This window comes from Nelumbo lutea, chromosome 8 (assembly GCF_056320005.1).
Source record: "Nelumbo lutea isolate HS-2025 chromosome 8, American lotus-T2T, whole genome shotgun sequence".
Taxonomy (NCBI): Eukaryota; Viridiplantae; Streptophyta; class Magnoliopsida; order Proteales; family Nelumbonaceae; genus Nelumbo; species Nelumbo lutea.
Genome location: NC_142691.1, coordinates 13,774,547 through 13,798,907, shown reverse-complemented (window position 1 = coordinate 13,798,907; position 24,361 = coordinate 13,774,547). Strand labels below are relative to the sequence as shown.

Sequence of the window (24,361 nt, the reverse complement as noted above, 5' to 3'; positions counted from 1 at the left end):
AAGGGGCAAAACATCTTGTAAACTGTTCTGTCTTCTGTTTGCCTCTCTTTCTGTGTATTATGAGGGGAGAGAGAGAAAGATGATGAAACATATGAAATCTTACAAGTGAGACATACATTGAAACAGAGGGACAATTATCAAAAGTATCAAGTAATATATTAGGACAGCTGTGGAATCCTATCTGGACAGAATCTAGGGTGGTCTATAAGAGTCAAGACCTCCATTATTTTAACACAATAGCTTAATTAGTGATCTTAAATTACTGGTACTAGCATGAAATTATTATTTACAACATGATATCCATGAGCAATTATTAGGGTTGATATATAATTAATGGACTGGTCGGGTCTAACCCAGGCCAGGTCAAGAAAAAAGAAGGGTTCTGATCCATTTCTTGATCAGGGCAACAGTGCCAGCCCAGAAGTTTTAAATTTCCCAAACTCTGAACCTTGTTCCATTTTTTTTTTTTAATCTTGAGCTTTAGGACGATTGTTTTAACTATTTTTAATACTTTGTAGTATTCAATTCCAGAAAAAAAAAACTGACCAACATCTCAAAATTCCTGATAAATTTTTGCCACAAGGAAAGAATTTCATGAAATTTCACTGACACCATGGCCAACCCATCCCTGAAAAAAGAAGAAAGATGCAGTGAATTTTAGACTGGTTAATTCTTCAGTAAGAATGACCTGTCCGAGACAACCCCATTTTTGCTATAGAATGAGTATTTGAGTAGAGAGCCAGAATCTGTCAAATCTTTTGGCAGACTGGCCAGTTGAGCCGGTGCTCTTGGCACCCAACAAATAACTAAACTGACTTGACTGGACACTGTGACATTACCGATAACATCAATGGAGGATTGGTTAGCTTTGTTCTCTTCATATCAACTAATCTTCAGTGTAAGTACCGAATAATTTTAAGTTGTGGAAGAAACAGCTCAATGCCAGAAAACTAGATTTCAGGACAAATTGGCTAATGATGTTATCAAGTTTCCAATGTATTGATTTGAACCATCTTATCAATCACATTCACTCAAGGAATGGCTGTCTTCTATGGTGGAGCTAACTCTGGCCGGAGAAGATTTCTTCTTTGGCAGAACTGATCAAATGAATGCTGGTCCCCGTCCTCCTTCCTTCAGGTCCTCCAATTAGAGAACATGTGATATTTCTTGTCCCACTGTTCCTCTCTATTGTATCCTTACCTTGTCCCCATTGCTTTTTCTTGTTAAGACGTTATGATCATCTTCATCATACATGGCATCCGTTATTGATTGCATGTAAAATGAAGGATTTTTTTTTAAATGTTATTTTCTGAGTTACAAATCGAACCGAATTTTTCCATAAACTTTGAATTTTTAAGAGAAAAAATGGATGGGTAAGAAATCGGATTTGGTCACCACAAAATTGTGCTCGCACTGTTCTCACAGCCCTTTTCAGCTGTGCATTAGAAACATCTCCCACGAATAAAAAGAAACAAGTAGGGAGATATTTCCAATGCGCAGTTGGAATATAAAGGGGTGTGAGCACAATTTTGTGAGGATTGAATCCGCCCTCAGTGGGTAATTGAGTATGGTAAATGAAGATCTCTTGTTCTAGAGTTTGACCAATCAAAATTACCTGTTTTTATTTTGATGAATTCTCAATTGGTTAGTATACAACTTTTCACAAATCATTCTTCAAGTTAAGGAAATCATTCATGTATGCATGAATGAACGAGGAGCACAGCACACATAAAACAAAGTATTACTCACAGTAGGCCCAGCCCAGGCTGTGGAACCAGCAATGCTGGGAATGACACCCATTTGGCTTGGTTCGGCTGGGGGACCAGATTTGCCCCTCTGATTTTATGTTGGAACTAGTCTACCAGGCTAGACAGTGCCAAATTTGCTTTAGTATATTGTTTCTATATTTTTGTCACTCTCCACATAGCCGGGGTGGGGTGGACCTGCCGGCAAACTGGAAGACCCATTGCCAAGCCCCCTTTGGGTTCTCATTCGGTCTACACTTAATACATATCTCTAAGAAAGAATGAATATTATAGCTAGCCAATTCACCAAAATGAATGAAGCCCAACAATGGGACCATGGCAAGGAAAGGGACGTCCGTATATAATGGCAATGGAAACCGACCTTTGAAAGATGTGGGGGTTTGAATCACTTGGTCTTAGCCGAGGCAGCTCCGACCAACCATCGACAGTGAAAGTCACCCTAAGCCTTTGCTCCGTTACAAGCATTAATCAATCCCTGTCATCAAAACATGATTGACACTGCTCTAAGATGGGACCTCTGTTAGGGTCAGAGGGCACTAGGCAATTGGGACAGTGTCCTTGGAGACCCCCACCGTATATGGGCCATGCTGGCCAAGACCGCAACAGCTTTGATGCTTGAAGGTGGCTGTTTTCCTAACCCTACTTGGTTGGAGTCATAAGGAATAAGGACACATAATAGTGGGTGTGTAGTATGCTGTTGGAGCCAACATCATTTGGGATTTGGGACACTTCCAAATGCAATATGGCCCCATTAGGGAATCATATGAGGTTAGTGTAGGCAACATTAATGCTTTCTTTTACACGTGTCTACTTTAGACATAGGCAACGCACACAGGGGAAGTTATTAGGTGTGTGGTTCATATTGGTCCAACCCAACCCCCTTTTAATGTTTATGGTTCATTTGGAATTCGAAGATGAACAGACTTCCACAAACAGTTCATCTAGTTTACTAGCAGTAGCAGTGTATGGATGGATGGATAGATTCAAATGTGGGAAAGGGTTACTTATTGAATGGAGAAGTGCTAAGATTTGCATTTGCTGAAAATAGACTTAGTTGGAGTGATGGTACATGGGACCACTAAAGGTTGGCAGTTGGCAACCCTGCTACTGAGTTGACCACTCTTTCAATCTACCTCAAATCCACAACCAAATTCCTTAACCCCAAAGAAAATAAAAGAGAAAGAAGAGGAAGAAGAAGAGGCACTGTGGTCCCATAAACATGGCAAGCAAAAGTTGCAATGGCAGATGTGGAGTGGATGAAACTCATCAGAGTTGGCAAGACTGTAGTTTGAACAGTACATGCCAATCTTTGTTTCTTGTCATTTTCAATAGGGAAATAGGGTTTAGGGTTTAGGGTTTAGGAATGAGCTTTAAGAACCTAAGTTTTTATGGTTGAAATTCATGATTCAATGCTTCCATCACGTGACTAGCTTTTTAGGGTTAGGGGGTTTTAGGGTCCTTAAGGTGCTGGCATTATCCAATAGTTTTCCAAATTCAAATGTTACAGAGCTGATGTGTCCCATCTTATACCAAACCCCTGGAATTTAGCAATATCCTTTTACCTGGGACAATAAACAAACAAATCAAATCCCTCTGCTGAAACGCTTTAATGAAAATTATGTCTGATATTATCAGGCGATTTAACAATTTATTCACTGTTCTAGCTTAGCAAAAAAAAAAAAAAAAACTGTTAAACCAGTATTTTCCCAATTTTGTATTATTTTTTTAGATATAGTTTGATTAAACTGGATATGGGCCTTACTTGATTTCATTTAACAAGTTCAAATATAAATTAAAACAACAGTAGTGCATTCTAAAATTCCCAAAATAACATCAAATGTAAAGCTTGAAATAAAAATATGTTAAAAATTCACTGTAATAAACAAGAAGGGGATAGATTACTGATCATTATTTGGCAGTCTTTTATTATTGTAAACCCATTATTGATCTCTGGCCAATGATGTTCCAGTTTGCAAGAGGATCCAACCATGGCTAGTACTTGCTAGGTGGGTAGGGAAGATGGCTGAATCCCCATCCATTCTGGAATCTGGAGCATGATCCCAGAAAGACTGAGATCGCTGCCTAGGTGGTGCTATGTTAGCCAGTTCATGAGCTTTGGCAGTTTATGTAGGTAACATCTATTGGTTCTAAAACAAAAATAAGACAAATTCCTTGGTCCACACAATATAATGGCCCTTGCCTACAAACTGTTTATTATTAATTGCATTAGCTGTTGAAGGCCTAATTGCCTAAAGCATAGGCATAACGGCCAAGAATAAGAATAGTCGTTAGGCCATAGTCTATAGAGGGCACTGAATCCATGTTTTTCCAGTAAGGACTATGAAAAACAGGAGCAGAGTCCTCTCCTAATCTCACCTTTCTTTAGAGTATGGATTTCTTTCTTTCTAAAACAAGGGTTTTCTACACTTGAGGAGTCATTTTTGGTGAATTTGTTATTCTCTCACATTGGTGAAGTGATATGGGAACATCCTTTCCTTGGGGCACGGTTATCATAAGACATGTTTTTGACCATTATTAATACAAACTACAAAGAGAAAGAGTGGCTAAGTCAGTCCCCTTTTCATCCAATTATGAAAATTATAGTAATAAATAAAATAAAACGAAACAGCATAGTCAATTAGTCATTTCTTGGAAAATATAAATTGCTAAAAGCTAAAGCATCTTAATCTCAATGTTTTCTCTTAATCAACATTTTTATAAAGTATAGATAGGGAGATAGAAAAAAATCTAATAGTATAGGGAGAGAATGAAAATTTGAAAACTCAGGTAAATTGATACAGATTCACAGAACATTAGGGGCCCAGTGCATTAAGGCCCAGAAAAGAATGTAAGTAGCTTTTCCCTTTTCCTGCAATTTGGGCTTCCAATCACGTCTAATGTTTTTATAACCATAAATGGTGAGAAAGGTCTTAAATCCTACAACTATTACAAGGCAAAGACAAAGATTATATCAGTTTGGCTTAGGCTCTGCAATTATTAAACGGGTACTTGTCATTATTTTGTGGTAAAGAAAGCATTAATGCCCCAGAGACTCTCTCTCTCTCTCTCTCTCTCGCTCTCTCTCTTTTTTGGTGGAAAAGATGAAGGATTAATTAATCTAAAAGGCCAAGCGACGTTGTCTACATCGTTGCTCAGTGAAAGAGAGAAATATCTCAGAAAACTTTCTTTTTCCTCCATAAATGATCTTATGATCCAACAGTGGTATATAGTGGTGGCTTAAGGCTGCGTTTGGGGGCCTTTCTAATAAGCTTGTTTGAATAAGTGCTTAGCATTTGGTTGTGCTCTGCCTTTTTCTTTAAAATGTGCTTCTCATAAAGGTAAAAGCCAGAAGCCATGTATTTTTTGGCTCTTCCATATGGGCTTTTTTATATCTGAAAAGCCCATTTAGCACAGCTTCACCAAGCAAAATTTTTGGGTGCTTTTGGCTTCTGGAATGCAAAAAAAAAAAAAAAAAAAAAAAAAAAAATAGAAACCCTTTTAGGAGAAGCACCCCAAACGCAGCCAAAATCCTCCAGCTTGACAAGTAAACCCTGGCAAATGGTTAGATACTTAAATCTTAAATGGAACCCGAAAGTCATTAGAGACCGACATTTTTATTCAATTTTTTTTTCAAGGAAAATTCTTAAAATTAAAAGATGTTGAAACTGAGGGTAACTTAGAGAACAACATTTTTTATTCATGTTCATCCGTTCTAGCCTTCAGAGAATGTGCATCTCCTCTTGCTCTAAATTGGCAGTAACTCAAGCCAAATTATTTGATAGAGAAACCTAAAACGGATTTCGGAGGAATAGGTGATTGGTTGTCCGAATGTCGGGCCACCATGTAAGTTGGACAAACAATAATTGATGCCCAATTGACAGTCATACTCAATTGATCAGTGGGCAGTGATTGACCATTAAATAGATGCCAATCACTGAATTGGATGGTTTGGATCCTTTATCCTTAATATAACTCACATCTTGGATGGTGGTTTGGATTGTCTACAAGTCATAAAGCTTGCCGTGCCTCGATTCGAATCAAGCCTATGAAGAAAGAACACAAGAGTTAACAATAGTCAATGACAGATGCCTTACCCAGCTCATACAGGCCCACATCGGAACATGCACCCAGAGTCATAAGCTTCCTAATTGATGAAACCGCACAAGCAGCCAAGATGCCAGAGGCAGCCTAATAGGTGCAAAACCTAAACCGCCTATGTTGCTATACGGGGAATCGGCGATTGGCAGACTGAGTTTGGCTGCATTGGGCAATCCTTATTTTAAGGATTTATCTCATTTTTGTAATCGAAAACTTAGTGTTCACAAGGAATGTCAAATGTAGCCCGAGTCGACTGCATAATGATTATGGTTGCAACTTGCAAAATAATATGGTTGTTGTAATTCTATTTCAATGATATATCAGCAGCAATTATACTTGCATTTTATTTAGTAGTTTATCAAATTGAACGTTTTGCACTGTTTTATACTTGTTAATAGGTTCTTCACACTGACCTCACTGCCACATCCGTCTATTGAAAACATCTCCCATGAATAATAAATACAAAACGAGCTAGCTGATGTGTAACAAAGTACAATAAGTTACGGTTTTAAAAAACAATCTGGAAATAAAACCAGGTCAATGGTTTGACCATCTAATTCAAATAGATAGACCATTCTGACAAAATATTAAAAAAATAAAAAAAAAAACAACCAAAATCATTAAACAGATTGATGGTTCAGCCACCTGGGTCATGGGTCATTGACTAATTCAATAATTTTTTGTCAGGAACCAGGTTTGAAGTAAAACAGAACCAATTGCCTGAACAGTTCTCGAGCCGAACAATCCAACCACCTAGATCAACAGCGGTTCAAAAACCATGCAATAAACAATATTACATCGCAGTTCGAACAATGTTTTTTTTCTTAATTTCCAAACTACAAATGCAGCGTACGCACAACTGATCCATACCATTCTCTAAAAGAGAAGCAATGAAGAGTTGAAGACGAAGTAATAATGTACAAGAATTAAGATCATCTCATTCTCATATTACAATGAAATTACATGGATTTTGAAAACATTTTTGCATCAAGACACCTCAATCCCCAAAAGGTGCCCCCAGACACCAGTTACAAAAAGGTTCCAGGATCCCTCTAGAAACGAGAATGTAGAAAAACAAAGAAAAATATTAAGGCACGCATAGACACAAAAAGTCAGAAAACTAGAACCCGCAAGCCATTTGACACCCAAAGAAACATTAACTGCCAGAAGGCGACAAAAAGGAAAAAGAAAACAGAGATAATTAATCAAATGCATCGTCATCGTCATCAGGAAGAGGCTGTGCTGCGGCTGCTATCAAGTCAGCTTCATGCCTGAAACATTAACGTTATAACTTATAAAGAAACTACCACCAGGTCAACTAGTTCTTGATAGTACGTGAAATTTGCTTGGAGAGAGAGAGAGAGAGAGAGAGAGAGTAAACAAAATGGAGGTTAGTAACTTAGTATTAAACCTCCATTCTGCTAGTATCAAACCTTACATATAATTCTATTTAATTTAAAAATAAAAGGTGTAAATACAATCACTTACCGTTCTTGTGTGGCCATGTCAATTTGTACTTCTGGGGGAGCAAGAGCAGGAGACTCAACGTTAGGATCCCTGCACAATGGATTCAAACATTAAATACATGTCATAATCTCATCCATATAATTAGAAGATTAAACCACAGCAAACCAGAAAAGTACAATTACCCAGCAAGTTTCCTGGCAAGGTACAGGAAAGGTTTCTCAAAGTTGTAGTTACTTTTTGCAGAGATCTCATAGTATTGAAGATTCTTCTTCCTGTGGAATGTGACCTGCTTTGCTTTCACCTGCCTGTTCTTGACATCAACCTTGTTTCCACACAAAATAATTGGAATATTCTCGCACACCCTACAAACTCCAATAAAGAAGCCACTCAAGAATCAATTAATAAAGCATAATCAAGCATACTGAACCAAATAACTAACAAATAAAAAAGAATATCACGCTCTTCTGGATGCACCTGCAAAGATCCCTGTGCCATGTTGAAACATTCTTGTATGTCAATCGTGCTGTGACATCAAACATAATGATTGCACATTGCCCATGGATGCTACACAGACAAACTTTTAATTACAAAATGATGGATGCCAAACATGGAGATGAACAAGAAGCAGGAAGAAAAGGCAAATCATAACTAATACTTGGTTGATTACATGCAACAAAAGAGATTCAAGTAACCCAATAAGAACCATAAAATAGTCTATTGCTCAAGGAGAAAAAAAAAACATTCATAGGTCACTGAATAAGGTTCTATACACTTTTTTATCATTAACATAGACTTCATTAATTAAAACAGAAAAATGAAATGCACAACTATTCTCCAAGAAAACAGAAGGCAGAGACCACACTATTCAGTTACTTTACAAGGTTACAGATTAAAGATTCTATACATTATTACGGAAAAAGAACACCAATATCTGTTCAGTCCAGTTTAGCTCAGAAAAGACGTCAAAACATTCATCCGTGAAAACTACATTCAATTACCTTGATAGATATTTTAAGGTCCTAATTCATTTTCTGCCTGACCCTGAGCAGGCTTATGAGTCAACTAAGGCTAATAAAGCCCTCAATTATCTTGGCATATGAAACTTATAATAGGAAATACAGCTTCTCAAAGAAGTTGCTTGAATCTCAATTTTAGAAATCAATAAATGAGTGCTACCTGTATCTCAAAATGGATTTGAAATGAAGTCATCAACACATGTAAATTCTATGTTCTCATATGAAATGCAATGTACTATAGTACCTACCTAGGTCATAAATTGATTTATACCTTCCATCCAATTGCAGAAATATACATATATGTATACATAAATACATAGACAATGGCACTTCTACAAGGGTACAACTCAGATTGGCCCAAGTTAGTATTTTACATTGCTTCGAGCCTGGCCCATTTAAATTTTCACAAAAGCCCAACCCCAGCCCGCCCAAGTTCAAGTTGCAACCCTATTCTTTTAATAGTCTCTGTGAAGTACAGAGAAAAGAAGGAAGGGCAAATGTACTTCAATTACAACAAATTCCACATCCTTGAGCAATATCTTTAGAAGACAACTTTTCTGTCTATATCTTTTTATAAAAACATTATGAGCTTTAATGTTTGATGATTGATGAACCAATTTTTTTTTATAAATAACACAAATGACCCACTAGGGATGTCAATGGGTTGGGTCAAACAGTAAATCTGCCTTGACTGATTGTATTTGGCTGACCTGCCCTGCTGGGTCATAATACCTGTACATATACCTAGGTATTCTTGTAATTTGTTATGAATTTCAACTCCATAGCCTTAAAGTTTAAGATTTCTTTTCATGTATATTTTGGTTTTTCTTCTTTCACTAGTGGAAGAAATGACACCTTAGAACCTATAAACCAATTTCCAACTTACAAATAAACCAAAGATAGATTTCTAAAGGGAAAGGCTAGCTAATTTACATATTCTTTCTATTAGATTAGACATTTTCCTCTTAACACCTTTGTTGAACCAGAACAGCCAGATTAAATTTGAAGAACCCTGATGGGGATCAAGTCAAGGCATATCAAAAAAGAACCAAAGCTGCTCCTATGTTCATTTGGCATCATTACAAAGACGTGGGACCCACATGGGAGCTGGGTGAGCACTGGATCAACTTAGGAAGACCCTAGAGTCTTCAATCCACCTTAAGATGCTCTTTGTGTGGTTGAGTTTGCTGCTGGACAAGACTTATTTGGTTTTCTTACATTTCTGGACAGAAAGGGTATTTTTGTAATTTTGCATGTTTAGGGTGGTTGTGTTTGGGAACATGCCTAAGTCTAGTAACTCGCTTTGTTTGGCTTTATGTTTGTAATTGTTTGGGACAGGTTTAGTCTAATCTAGCTTCTTTTTGTAAGTGGCTTGTTTGGCAAACTAACTTGGGGGGCAAGTTTGTTCCTTTGAAAGCTTCTTTTTTTATTAAGCTTGTATGGCTCATTGGAGGAATAGTTTTTGATAATGAACAAGAAAATTTCTCTATAGAATTTGGTGTGATTGCCTAGGGTTTCCATCTTATTTCCATCTCTTCTCTTCTTTCTCTATTAGTTCTTTGTTTGTACTACACACTTAACCTAAATCGGTTGCAAGAATAGTGCTCAATCACAAAGATCCTGCATCAAACCCTCAACTAAATTCATGCAGATGGAGGTCCAATCCTTTACCATAAACTACCGACAGAAATTTGTCTATGAAAGTAAAGAATTACTAAGTACAACCACAGAGAGCAAACAAAAGGAGAACAATCCGAATGTTAATTATAAATCCAACTTGGCAACACGGTTTAATATCCCATATGATCAAAGCTGAGAAAGGAATCCAGCAAATATAGGCAACAAAAGAGGAAATTATCCTCTTCACTCGTAAATACTCAACTATCTTAAAAACCTACCCACGAAACAGCAAAACAAGAGTTGCATGCAGTTAACAGAACCTCAAGAATATGCATGCATTTAACAAGCTCCATTAACACAGAATGAAGCTATAATTTCTAGCATTGAATAGAATCGGTGTCATCTAGCATCCACATTTCATGAAATCCTACAAATATTAGTAAGAGAATACGACTAGAAAATGAAAGCACAACAATTAGCGAGCTTCGAGTAGTAACTTACTAATAACCATCTCTCCGTCCACCGAACTTCTCCTGACCAGCAGTATCCCAACAATAGAACCTGATCTTTCCGCAGTTAGTGAAGAAGTCCAAGGGATGAACTTCAACACCAATAGTCGCTGCAAACCGCATTTCCAAACAACTACATCAGGAAAATAATCCGACGCAATCGAAACACAGTTTGAACGAAGAAAAGGAATAAGTAATTGAAGCAAGAACTAGCTCAAATTCTTACGCTCGTATCTCTTCTCGAACTCTCCTGCAAGATGCCGTTTAACAAATGTAGTCTTCCCTGCACCAAATAAAGACGCATTTCATCAGCTCAATATATCCCTGAGAAGAATGGCGTGCGGGCAGCTGAAAAACAAATTGCTAACTAAACAAGCTAAATCTTAGTTCTGAAACTACATCAAATGCATATGCATTTTATATTTTGAATTCGATGAATCGAATCAAGATACGAAACGACAACAAATTGATATTAAGCCATAAAATCCAAGCAAAACCATGCACACACGCTCGAAGAGAGAGAGAGAGAGAGAGGTTTACCAGTACCACCATCGCCGACGATGACAAGCTTAAAACTAGGGTAATAGACAGTTTGCTAGTTCGGAAGCGCCTGCAGATACGAACTGTAAGAAATGAAACCTTACCACTAACAGTAGCAACACATAGACTAGAAATTTAGTACCATTTGTGGGATTATTTCCAGTTTTCTTCTTTCTTCTTTAGCGCTCTGCAACATAGTGGAATTTGGAAAATTTGAATGCGTGAGAGAGGGGAATTGCTTAACTGCTGTATTGTAAGGCTTTGCTTTGGCTTTTCTTTGACGCGACCATTTTTACCGTCCGATCAGATCCCGCTTCAAAATGGCGGGTGAATTTCGTCCTTACAAGTGGCCCAAGCTTTCGACCCTTTCTTTAAATTTGGACGACGTGTGATTGAATACAACGAGCCTGGATCTCCTGCCCACAGTAACTCTACCCCCATAACAAATATCATCATAGCCATACATGATAACAGCTCATCCATACATGGGTAGATATTTCCAATGCACCGAAATAATATGTTGTGGTAGATGTGAATAGAGTTCGGAGTCCCTCAAAACAGGGTTTATCTAGTTATCTTGTTTGAGAACCAGACTAGGCCCAAAGCTAATGATAGCCCCATAAATCGTGGTGGACTGGTGGCTAGTGGGTAAAATTTGCTTGATAGAAGTATGTTTCATCAATTCAAACAAATTTTGAAAAAATAAACATTTTGGTAACTCTTGTCTCTTTCATCAATTGCATATGAACTTGACCAACGATAATATAAGTGAAATTGATGTTGCATAGTTTCTCCAAACTTCATGTTAGAGGATAGTTCAGATTAACAATTGATGAGATCGGTCCATCAAACTATAAGAAGGTAAAAAATGAGAGTATTCGGGTAATGAATGTGAGTTGGGCAATTTGATGTTTAAGTTAGTAATGAAAGTTTTGAGAGAGAGAGAGAAAGAGTTGATTGCACTAATCGTGTATACCTTACAAAGGAATGGTAAGGTCCTTTTATAGGTTGAGGTTTGTGTTACATTTCCAAGATATCCAGGAACGACTGGCCTTATCAGTCTGCTATTTTCGGGGCACATTCATCTCACATTGGTGGTGATCCACATCCAAACTCTCTGAATCATGCGGGAACCGGGGTCGTCCGTACTAGGTAGGTGACGTGCTGCCACCTGACTCGGAACCAATAGTTGTGTCACTTAGGATAAGGACATCTTGCCACGTAGGTTGGAGGGTCAGTACACTAGAAGTCCACTAGCTACTCGAGCCTTTGTCTACATAGGTTGGGGAGGTTGTGCAGGCCTTCGAGGTCATTGGCTTGTCCTCCCGAGGTGATATATGTTGCCCTATTGCGGAGCAGCTGCTAGTTTCTCACAGGTTAGGATGTCAAGGTGTCATCAAACTGTTTGGACTTACCATGTGGATACTTCACGATTGATGGGCCAAATCACCCCTCATGAGAAATCATGGCCCTTTTGTTGATACAAGCTAGCCTTAGGCATGGTCCGTTCAACAAATGAATTAGGATTAGGCCCATACAAAAAGAAGCAGCCCAATATGAGCATAAAGTAAGCTGCAGTAAGAATGGGCTACTTTTTCTTGAAAAATAACTATTTTTGCGTTGATTTCAATCAAAAGCGAAAATAAAACAAAGAACCCAATACACACACAATAAAGCACAATTAGGCTATGTTTGGTTTGAAGGAAAAAATAGGGAAAGGAAGAAAAAGACTAGAAAACCTATATAAGGCTTGTAAAGGTTTTCCTACCTTTTCCTTCAAACCAAACATAGCCTTAATTCAACTAGGCATCAAAGAAACCCAAGGCAAAAAGAAATTTAATTCAATTAATTGGTCAGTGTGGAAACAAGTCAAGCAACCCGATAGAAAGGGTTTGATTTTCTTAGTAATAAAACAAGAGCAATTGGTTCAATCACAATGTTAAGGTCCTTGAGGACATCTCTTCGCACTAAATCTACTGAAGATTTTTTTCCTTCAATTTTAACGTAGGAAGGGAGAAAAGAAAACCCATAAAACCTTTTAGAAACCATAAGTTTAGATTTTTTTTTTTTTTTTGTAAAAGCAACCACAAACAATGTAACTGAGGCTGTGTTTGGTTGCAGTGAAAATTTATTTGTACAAATGCATGGGAGTGCAATTGTACAATAAGCTAATTCTTTTTTAACGAAGGAAGGGAGAAAAGAAAACCCATAAAACCTTTTAGAGATAGTTTGTAACCATAAGTTCATATCTTAATTTATTTTATTTGTACTGCAATCAAATAAAATAAGCCAAAATTTAAAATAAAAATAGATTAGAATTTACACTCAAATCGTTTGCACTCAAATGAATTGAATTTTATATGATATATTAGGAATAAGTTTGATGGGGAAGAGGGTTTAGGGATCCTTGCTGTTTTAACCTCGCTCTTTTTGGCTAAACAGTCTGGAGAATATGTACAGAAGAGCACAATTTATGGGTAAAACTAATGAAGGCAAGATATTAAAAAAAAAAAAAGAAGAATTTTTTAATAATAACTTGCCTAAAAGTGGTTCTTGGGGATGAAAAAGCCTATGAATAGCAAATAATAACTTGCCACAATAATATAGGTCATCCATTGCCATCACCTTCTCCGAGTTCATTGCCTCCATTGGCTCTCCCTCCACCTATCACTGCTGCGCGCTCCTGTCTCCACTCATCCCATGCACACTCAGGCCAAAGACAGCATCTTCAGACCTCGCAGACCTCTCTCTCTCTCTTGTTGCCACACACCATCCCATTCCAACTTCCTTCTCTAAGCCTACGTGCTTCTCACAATCAAACAAAGATCCACATTGGCTGTGTGGGTCTTTCGCCTCAAGCGCAAACCAGATGGTACCGTTGACCGCTACAAATTTCATCTTGTTGCTAAGGGATTTCATCAAAGAGAGGGTTTTGAATTCATTGAGACATTTAGTCCCGTTGTCGAACCCTTGACTATCTGACTTCTTCTCACTCTTCTTACATCTCTCTCTTGGCCTTTGCATCAAATTGATATACAAAATGCTTTCTTGCATGGAGATCTATGTGAAGAGGTATACATGTCCCAACCACTTGGATTTATTGATGATTCTTGGCCTTCTCACATTTGTCGCCTAAGAAAGTCCTACTATGGGCTCAAATAGACCCCTTATGCCTAGTTCTCCAAGCTCAGCTCCTTCCTTCCCGATTACGGGTTCACAACTAGCAAAGTCGAATCCTCTCCATTCATTTTATGCAGTGATGCTGATTGCCTCTACATCCTTGTATATGTCGATGATATCACTCCCACTGGATCCCAACATTCTAGTATTATTGATCCCATATCAGCTTTCGAATTTCACTTTGCAGTCAAAGATCTTGGCCCTCTCTCTTTTTATGTATCGAAGCCATTCAAATGCCTAATGGTCTATTTCTAAATCAATGTCGCTATGCCCAAGATCTCCTTGAGCGCACTGGTCTTGTTGGAATGAAACACATTCATACTCCTTTGGCCCCTAGTACTACTCTCTCCAAATTCGATGGCAACCCATTCCCAGGTGTTCAACTTTATCGCAGTAAAATTGGTGCATTACAGTACCTTCTTCTCACTCGGCTTGACCTTGCTTTTGTTGTAAATAAAGCTTGCCAATATTTGCAATCCCCTACTCTCGCTCACTAGTCCTTTGCCAGTATTACACCCTCTTCAATCACCTCCATGCACATCTCCTACTTTGATTGGGTCGGATGTCCTAACAATCGTCACTCGCAAGGTGGTTATTGCATCTATCTTGGCAATAATCTACTCTCAGGTCGTCTTGCAAACATGCTACTGTCTCATGCTCTAGAACTGAAGCAAAGTATGGTAGTCTTATGCTCGCAACTACTGAAGCTCTTTGGATTCTTTTTCTCCTCCGCGAGCTTGGATTCTCTCTTTCATGCATTCCTACACTGTGGTGCGACAACAAGGGTGTTTGGTTCCATTTACGTTTATACAATAAGCATTTTGTACTTATGTCACTGCAAAACCAAGAAACATATTTAATGAGGGCATTTATGACACAGGATCCATTAGGCACTAATGAGGGCGTTTGCTGATGGGGTGCCTATGTGGCATCACCAATAAACGTAAATGGAACCAAACATATACAACATTAGTGCCACTTACCTCAGTGCCAATCCCGTCTTTCATGCCGGGACCAAGGGTACACTCCGTGTTCAATACATCTCCACTCATGACCAAGTGGCTGACATCTTCACCAAGCCATTGAGTAGACCTCGATTCCAACAATTACAAAGCAAGCTGTGCATTACATCACCCCATGCATCGCTTGAAGGAGGGTGTTTAATCACACTAGAATCACACAACCAACCTACGTGATTCTTGTGATAAGCCAATGTACGTATTTATATTGTTTATCCTTAAGGATAATAGCATATAAGGGCAACTTTTGGGCCCTAATATCAATAAAAGTAATATTTTTAAAAGAATTTCAAAAATAGGGTAACTTTTGAAAAATAATATTAATAAAGCAGAGAATCACTGTTCATCTTCTTCCTCTTGCAGTCTATTCACCAGCATTGTCGCTTGCCACCGCCTGCTACCACTCGCCGCTGCGTCCAGCAACACCTCCGGCTCCGCTTCTGGCAACATTATCGGAGGTGGGCGGAGGCAGAGGCAGCTGTGGCGGCGGTGGCGACGGTGGTGGCAGCGAAGATACTGGTGGTTATTTCTCTGCCCAACGCCGCCACATCCACCTCTGGCAACATTACTAGAGGCGGAGGTGGGTGGAGACAAGCAGAAGCATTGCCGGAGGTGGTGGCGGGCGGTGGCGCTGGTGAATAGATTGCAAGAGGAAAAAGATGAACAATGATTCTGCCCTTTATTGATATTATTTTTCAAAAGTTATCATATTTTTGAAATTTTTTAAAAAATATTACTTTTACTGATATTAGGGCCCAAAAGTTTCCCTTATATGCTATTATCCCATAAATCCCTTATCCTTATCTCCTCTGTTATTTGTCAACGGCAGATATACATTCCCAGTATTTGTATTTATCTCAAACTCTTGTATCTATACATATATATACACCAGATTACACAAATCATTGTATTCTCTTCAATCTGAGTGTATTGGTTCACTTATAAAAAAAAAGAATCTATTTTAATTATATAAATAGATTAGCAAACTCAGTTGCTCATAATCTGGCCGGAAAAGGTCTGGTGTATGAAGGTTCTTTTGTTCAGGCTTGCCCGAATTGGATCCAGTAGCTTGCCCTGAAGGACTTGTGTAATGCTGTTTCCTATTAAAGTTTCTTTTACAAAAAAAAAAAAATTGTTCGCAATTCATTTCGTTTGTATTGTGGCCCCATGGACCAGGTAACATCAGTATAGGGTCAAATAAACAGCACAGCCCTCACAAAATTAACTCTAGACTCTAGAGGGATGTAAAGCTTCCATTTTTGCTTTGGACTTTTGGTGTTTGCTTTGAAATGCTTGGTGGTCGGTGCGTCTTTTCTGTTGGGAGGGGACACTCATTTCAAAATCCATCTACTGGTTGGGCCAAAATCATTCAAAATCCAGTCCATAGTGAAATTTGAACTTTGAATATCTCAATTTGAATTCCCACAGCGCTCCAAATACAACCTAGACGCTGGATTTATTAGGCTTGGGAGCCTTGGAACCTGACCTAGCTGGGTCAACCTAAGACCCAGTTGTAAATCGGAAGTAGTTGTCAATTAAGTTTGAGTCTTATTCTCTTATACAATGCACGTTCATTTGTAGTCCCTTTTCTTTAGACAGGGGACCCCTTATCAGATCGATGGACAGTCTGGATCCATAACAAGATCCCTCCACCTGGCACTAATAGAGTTAATCGAATGGATAAGCTCCTATTTGACCTGACTAGTGGACCTTCTTTTTCATTTATTAGTAGTATTAACAAAATATCAACAACTATTTATAATGCATGCTTACAAAAATTAATAAACATTTGTGTTCATTTTCTCAAATTGGGGAATGCCACAGTTGCCACTCCATCGAGAATGAAAATGGTATTCCGATTTCTGATTCCACCAGCCAAATGGTTGAAATTGGAATGTGCCATTCTGATCCTGATTTCTACAAACCAAATGTACCACCAAGTCTTTTCCCTTATGTCCCAATTCTTCAAGCTTAGATTTTCTCTTTTTTTTTTTTTTTTTTTAATTTTCTGAAATGTTTGTCATGTTATTGCCCTCTTACAGCTCAAGCTCTCTTTTCTTTCCCCATTTATGTCCAAACAAACTCATCGTTAATCATTTGAATAATTGCTAATTACATTACATTGACGAAGATGTTAAAGAGTAGCTAGATATGTACCTAGGCCCCAGGGCTGCCAATGGATCGAATAGACCCGACCCGATAAAACCAAATAGATCTTACATTAATGTCCCAAGGATTCTGGTTTTCGGTATATATCCTTATTATATATAATAGGGTCGGGAATGATTCTATCATGATAAACTGAATAGCACCCAAACCAATCAATACCATGTTTCTCGGGGGAAAATTTGAGTGTCCATGGTCGACAGTCTTAAGCTGTCATCAAGGTTTTCCCTCCATGTAACATTATCATATTATCGTGTCCAAATTTACAGGTTTATAATTAACTGTTAGTTATAATTGGATGTAATTAGATTAGATCCATTAATATTCCCAATTAATAATTGGTCCAGTTCTATCCTGAGGATCTTTGTTCATGCATGGCCACCAGCAGGAGCCAGAGTAGTCAAGCCCACCACCACCCCATAAAGAAGTGTTGATGTTGTGGGGACTCTTCCAGCACATGGGAGCTGGAAACGAATGTGCCATGAATTGATACGTAGCCAGCTGCTGATTTATTTATGTGAAACTTGGACGTACTAGTACTACACTCGAGAGAGGAGGATATATATTTAATACCACATATTTCCCCATGATGTCTACTACTACCAGGCCAACCCAACTTTTGACTGTATATATATCCTGTTTGCTCTAAATCTTTACGGAGAGAGTTGCGTGCGTTTACTGAGCTCCCAGCCTGGCTATAAAAATTTAGTCGAAGAGCAACGGGAGACAACTTTGTACTTGTTTTAGCATTTTCTTTTTCTGGGCATCACATCTGTTTTCTTATCTATCGAATATTACACTTACCTTAACCTCAAGCAGAATGAAGGACTTAAGAAGCATGGGGACGAGGACGACCCACTGGAAACATGAATCCCAGCATATGTTTTGAAGGTTCACTCGGTTATAAGAGTTGTTTTTAAAAACTTTATCTAAAGCCAAGAACACTTTTATGCTGGGATTTTGATTAATTAATTAAGAAGGAAACCTAATTATCCAAACACAACCTACTGTGCATGCAACAATGACTATATATATATATATATATATATATATATATATATATATATATATATATGTGTGATTTTGATTAATTAATTAAGAAGGAAACATAATTATAAAGGTAATCATCAAATCACAAATATGTTTCCATCTTCAATTCCTTTTATTTTTGCCAAAGCTACATAGACACTTAATGAGATCTCACACTGCTGGTATCAATCAACTTAATTTCTATCTATAACATTTTGGTAATACATATATTATTACCAGAGAACATGCTAAACTCAACACTACGGCCTCTTGCTTGCTTTGCAGCAAAAACATTTTTAGGTATCCCCGTTGTTGTACTCTATCGCCTGAACCTGAACCTTAGAGACCTTTTGCTTCAAAGGAGAGGTTAACGTTTCCTCCAGGATGATCAGAGGAGGATGGCCAAGCAATGGTCTATATCTAAGTATATTACTGGAAGAAGCTTAGTAATACACATTATGCATGCCTGGTATAAGCGATGCGCTCACTCGATCGGCTCAAACGCGTCGTGGGTTGCGAATGCTCAACAGCTTTACATCGTCGACCACAGGTCCGCAGAGGGAGGCCATGTCGTCGCTTCTCATGGTGTAGAATGTGCTCAGGAACATGATGCGGGTGCGAGGGGAAGCGGCTGTAAACTTGAGCACAGCACGCTTGAAGCCACCAGTTCCCTTGGACTCATATGGGACCTTCACTGTGTCCCGACCGGCGAATGCCTCCACCACCATGGACCCTTCACATCTGTTGTTAGCATCACCTACGGCGAACATGAGTGCGTAAGCTTTGCCCGGGACGGTCCGAGCTACCTGCGCAATAGCACTCTCCTTCCCGGCAACAAGCTCCACAGCTCGTTTTCCCTCTGGCACGGAGAAATGCTCGGCATCGATGTACTTCACGGCCTTGAGGGACTCGATCATCCAACCAGGCAAAGGAGAGTGATCATCCTCAATGTTAGGTGGGACGAGGACCCCCCAGGATGTGTTTGGGAACACGTAAGGGCCTTCTTCGAAATTTCCGTTCTTCAAAAGGTTCTCTGCATCATTACAGAACAAATTAAACAATAAAAAACTATAGCCAAACGTCCCAAACCCAATTATTCCGAGCTTAATTGGCAACCAGAATGGCAAAACAATCCTACAAAGATGATGGTGGGGATTGGGGAAAAGAACCATCAAGGTCAATGGTCCCAAAATACTACACAAGTCATATGTCCATGGCCCACTAGCCCATCAATCAATTAATCAAGTATGTGAAGTATCATACTATCATCCTAATCACTAACTATAACTACTTGAGGTCGGCCGCATTAAAATCTTATTATTTTACTGTTTCATGGTTGATAAGTTGATGAGATAGAACTTACTGCCGGTTGGCCGAGGAGGATAAAGAGCCTTGAGAGCGATGGAATCAATGAGTGGGCCACAGGCGGGATCCTCCTCCACGCCTGGGTTGTGGATGACTATCTCCACCTCTGGATAATCAGCTTGGAAGGCCCAGGCATAGGAGTCCCAGCCATTGCTGCTGTACATAGTTTGCATGGGAAGGATGCCGGAGTCCGGCGCCACGGACACATTCAGGCGCTCCTCTTGCGCACAGGTGCGAGCTGCGCTGAAGGTTATTGAATAGTACATTCCCTTGATCACCTTCACTTTCTGCTTGATTGAAGCCTCGTTCCCCAGCCTTACTGCATAAGCTCCCTCAGGTACTACTAGCAACATATCACCCTGCTTCTGCCCCGACTTGATATACTCCACATAACCGGTAAGTTCCCATTCCGGTATTGCGTGGGCGTCCGTCACCAGCGTCCCTTTCATCTGCGACGGCTTCGGCCCGTATTCGAAGTTGCCATTTGGCAATAATCCTGCATTAATGGGGATAAACAAATTAGAAGGAGAAAGGAAATACAGGGATTAAAAGTTGAAAATTAAAATAATTAATTAATTAATTAGATTCAGTTTTATAAACTTTAAAAGTTCAGGAATAGAGGAATAAATTTAGCAACAGACCTGCCAATTTGGACAGTTTTGGTAAAATGGCAAATATGGATATTAGCATTTCAGTTTTTTCTTGCCATCCACGTGGGCATTATCGTCAATTGGTTAGCTAAGTCCGCATGAGCTCTAACAGAACCTAGTTCCTTTATTTATAACTTAATTGAGTAAATCTGGAATCTGGGCGCGTCCAGTTTAGAGGACCAATCCAGCTTGGGTGGTCACATGGTCTCTGCAGCAGTGCCACATGCTGTCATGTTCTTCAATCATTACATTTTAAATATCAGTCCGCTTATCAGATGAACGGGAGCGCAGAGATCTAAAGCTATCAGCATCCTAACCGTCCAATTCAAGTTTGGACGGTTGTGATTTCTAACTGGGTTGCTATAATTGGGGATGGATGAAATTCTCCCGTGGAACAAGATTCACACTTTCTTTAAGCTGTTAAATGTTGCCCAACTACCGAGAACATGAAAATAAATGAAAAACAAAGGAAGATCAAACATTATTAACTGTGAAAATGACATGTTCACCCCAGTTCCATTCAAATCTCAGTGGGTAAACGGATGGCTACAGACACTAGTACAGTGACAAAACAGTAATAAAGACCTGACCAATGACCGAGCCGGAACATTTTGCAGAAGTTTAGGGTCATAGGGTCATAAAGGGCTGTAATAAACACTACCCTCACACAGAACTATGATCTACTATTGGGGAGAGAAACCGTGCATAACCGCTGGATTGAAATCTATTTTCACTAAGGAAGAACTAATGGAGAGTAAAGATTCTACAGCAGTGATGACTTATCAATCTCGAAGTGACACAAGTCTCCAATCTACAGGTTATTTTCACTTTTTTTAACCCGCAGTCGGCCAAGATTATGAAGTGTGAACCTAGTTCTATTTCAACTGTTCATCAAGTTGAAGAGCAGATCAGCAGACTCCACAACAGGGATACATTCATCATTTTAGCCAGATCTTCTGACACTAAGCCGGAGTGAAAGAAACCTGAATCTAAACACTCCGCTGATCGGAAAAACAGAGGAGTTAAACACAGGATAAGGGTCAAGGATGCGCATCAACCAAAGATCAAACGAAAACGCAAGGAAAGAACGGTAAACTACCAAAAAGTGTCACTCTAATTGAAACTCGTATCGTGACGGAGAGCTGTCAGAGCTTACCGTCGATGAGAGCTAAGGAAACGTGGCAGGTGGCGCAGAGCAGCACCGACAACACCGTAGCCGCGAACTTCGACATCGTTGCTTGTAAGGGAGATGGAGAGGGCCAGAGGGGTGGGAGTGTGGGATGCTTCGAAGCGGAGGGGGGTTCGTAGGCTTTTATGCATGCCACCCACCAAAAATGCCCCTTGGATTGTATAAAATAACGTCAATGCCCCTCTCTTCCTGCGCATCCGCAGGCTGCAGCAAAGTATCACGTCACGCTTATAATTATTCCAAAGAGAAGAATTCATCGGAACACGTAAAATTCACTAAATAACAAAAGATTTAATTTAAAAAATCGAATATTCACATGGGTTCATTTTTTGGATAATAACGAATTTACCCTTATTTTATGTCCAGCTTTAAGGCCAACGACAGACATCTTCTGGTGTAGGTTAAAGACAAAATCTGCCGGGATCACATGGGTTTCGGTTTCAAAGGATGCCTTGGTTTCGCAGTTGCTGCAGCCCATTTCTGTCATTTTGCACCAACAAGGAAGCCAAAATCTTAACTGTTGCACTATTATATTGGAGTAGACATGGACTGTTTAATTAAAATTAGGTGAACTCGGAAGTGTGGGAACGCCCTATTGACTCGGGTTTCGGGCCTTTTTGGCCCTGAGAGCGGATCGTTTTACCAAACCAGAAATAGAAATAGAAATAGAAATGGAATTGACCGGAGCCCAAGATCATGAGCCGTCCAGTGCAGAAACGGGGATTTTCCTACAACTGTGAAACCAGAGTTTAATTCGACCATTAGTCGGGAAATGGGATCATGTAAAAAGATGTTTTTGACTGATGTTGATTCTTTAATGAGATTAACCTTTTAGATGCCGATTCATCCAAAAATAATCAGAATCAGCCTGAAAAGATGAATATTATTGATTTCTCTAAAAAATGGACCAACTAAATACTAAAATAATCAGCTATTAGTGATTTTTGAATTGCAGTTATAGCTCTTATTTAGTGCCAATTTTTGAGAAGTTAGCATCAGTCCCGAACACCACCTTAATTAATATATAATATATAGGAGGAGTGGTTCTCCACTCGGGACTTGGGACTTGGGAGAGTGGATAGAAAAATGGAAACTAAATTCGAAAATGACTAAAAGTGGTCCTTTTATTTTCAAGGAGTTTGCATCACACGTGGTGCTGATAAAGCTAATGTTTTTATACTTTGATTTGGTTCCGTTTTAGGATGCGAAGAACCAAGTTTATTGTTAAAATGACCAAATTAGTCCCCTAATTTGGTTTTATTTTTTTTTATGGATAGACCAAGTAGGTGTTTTATTAGCTCACCTTCGCATCCTGAAATACGTTCACGTGATTCACATTACCATCTCAATATGTAGATAACTTCGGTCCAATAAATTTTTGCCACATGGCAAACTCGAGATCTAAAAAGTAAAAAAAAAAATCAGGTTTTATTATTTATCTATAATACACGTGGCTAATCCAAAACCCCCCGAATCAAAATTGCCCGCCCCCTCCCAAGCCCTTTTCGCAAATATAGGTTTCAGAAATTTACATTGCACATGATTGCAATCACAATCACTAATTGGAATTGTGTGTGTGTGTCTCTCTCTTTTAACGAAACCCCCTAAAAAGAATTATCTTCTCACTTCGCTAGTTCACTGTCCATTGAAGATGATTCTATGATGATCAGAAGCAACATAAGCCTGAATCAATTCACAGAAGTGATCCGAAAATCCTCTCAATTCGAGAATATATTTAAAAGAAAATCCCATTCTCACTTCATTAATCTTTCTGAAGCTGTCTACTTTATTTTGTCATTTGATATAAAGTTGGTGAACAAGAAAAGCAACAAAACAAGTTAAAATAAGGATTAGTAGACACCCCATGTGCAATTTAGGCTCTTCCGATTTTGTGTGAGTTCCAAATTACAGATTAACCTTCCAAAAGAATCGAATGTATTTCTAATTTTTTTCCCCACCTCCCATTTGGCCAGCAATAACAACTGTACTATCTTATAATAACAATTATGTGCCACCCATGTGGTCTATGATAGAGAGAAAGGGAGACGAAGGTCAGTATCTGAATAGAACCTTGCTAGGATAAGGATTAGCTAGTGAGGCCAGTTTGAATCAGTGGTCAAGATCTTCCAATTCAAAGCTCAGATTTGCAAGATCTGAGTAGACAGGGACGATAGAGTCATAGAGACATGAATGATATATATTAAGTACAGGCTTTAAGTAATCTACACCCCCCCCCCCCCCAAAGAAAAAACAAAGTACAGATCATAAGCAAGATTAAGTCTGTAAATCTACTGTAGTGAAAGAATAGGAACTCTCGGCCAGAATAACAAAGGTTGAATTCTTAGGCAGAAGCAGAACCTAGTAACCATGTTAGAACGATCCCGGAAGGAGGGAAATGGGCCTGGCCCATAGTGTATCGATTTTTTGTTTGGTAGGGGGCCAAAGGGGAACATGGCACGAGGTTTTTGAGATCAGTCAGGAGGGTGGGACCCACAAGTTTACCGAGAATCAGGATCTAATCCTCCTCCTGGCTTGGTCAGTGGCACGGTGTGGGCTTATCCGGCGGGAGCATGTGGGCCTCTGGGCTTGAGGGCTAAAAATATGAGGGCCCTCCACAATATCCGCACCCATCACTCTTTCTGGGATGCATGTGGACGACCGACTCAACCCACAAACCCAAGGGCTTTTCTAACCTTTGGAGCTTTCCCCGATTCAAAACAAAGATCTACCCCTCCCATTGGATTTTA

General features: G+C 39.1%; 2 protein-coding genes across 3 annotated transcripts; both read right to left on the bottom strand.

Moving 5' to 3' along the window:
• Nucleotides 1-6,782: 6,782 nt before the first annotated feature.
• LOC148842847 (GTP-binding nuclear protein Ran1B-like) lies at nt 6,783-11,270 on the bottom strand. Of its 2 annotated transcripts, XM_088956726.1 has the most exons (8): nt 11,159-11,270; nt 11,017-11,086; nt 10,703-10,759; nt 10,469-10,586; nt 7,806-7,854; nt 7,514-7,693; nt 7,353-7,421; nt 6,783-7,135 (listed from the first exon to the last, which is right to left on the bottom strand). In XM_088956726.1, exons 2-8 carry the CDS (start codon nt 11,026-11,028, stop codon nt 7,066-7,068), a joined length of 555 nt encoding a protein of 184 aa, XP_088812852.1. In that variant the 5' UTR covers nt 11,029-11,086; nt 11,159-11,270; the 3' UTR covers nt 6,783-7,065. The 2 variants fall into 2 exon arrangements, with proteins under 2 accessions (XP_088812852.1, XP_088812853.1); XM_088956727.1 differs by lacking the exon at nt 7,806-7,854 and having other exon boundaries at nt 7,514-7,700.
• A 7,223-nt stretch (nt 11,271-18,493) lies between these two features.
• On the bottom strand, nt 18,494-21,857 carry LOC148842846 (BIIDXI-like protein At5g11420). Its single transcript, XM_088957618.1, has 3 exons — nt 21,582-21,857; nt 19,774-20,271; nt 18,494-19,443 (listed from the first exon to the last, which is right to left on the bottom strand). Exons 1-3 carry the CDS (start codon nt 21,655-21,657, stop codon nt 18,908-18,910), a joined length of 1,110 nt encoding a protein of 369 aa, XP_088813744.1. The 5' UTR covers nt 21,658-21,857; the 3' UTR covers nt 18,494-18,907.
• Between the last annotated feature and the right edge of the window lie 2,504 nt (nt 21,858-24,361).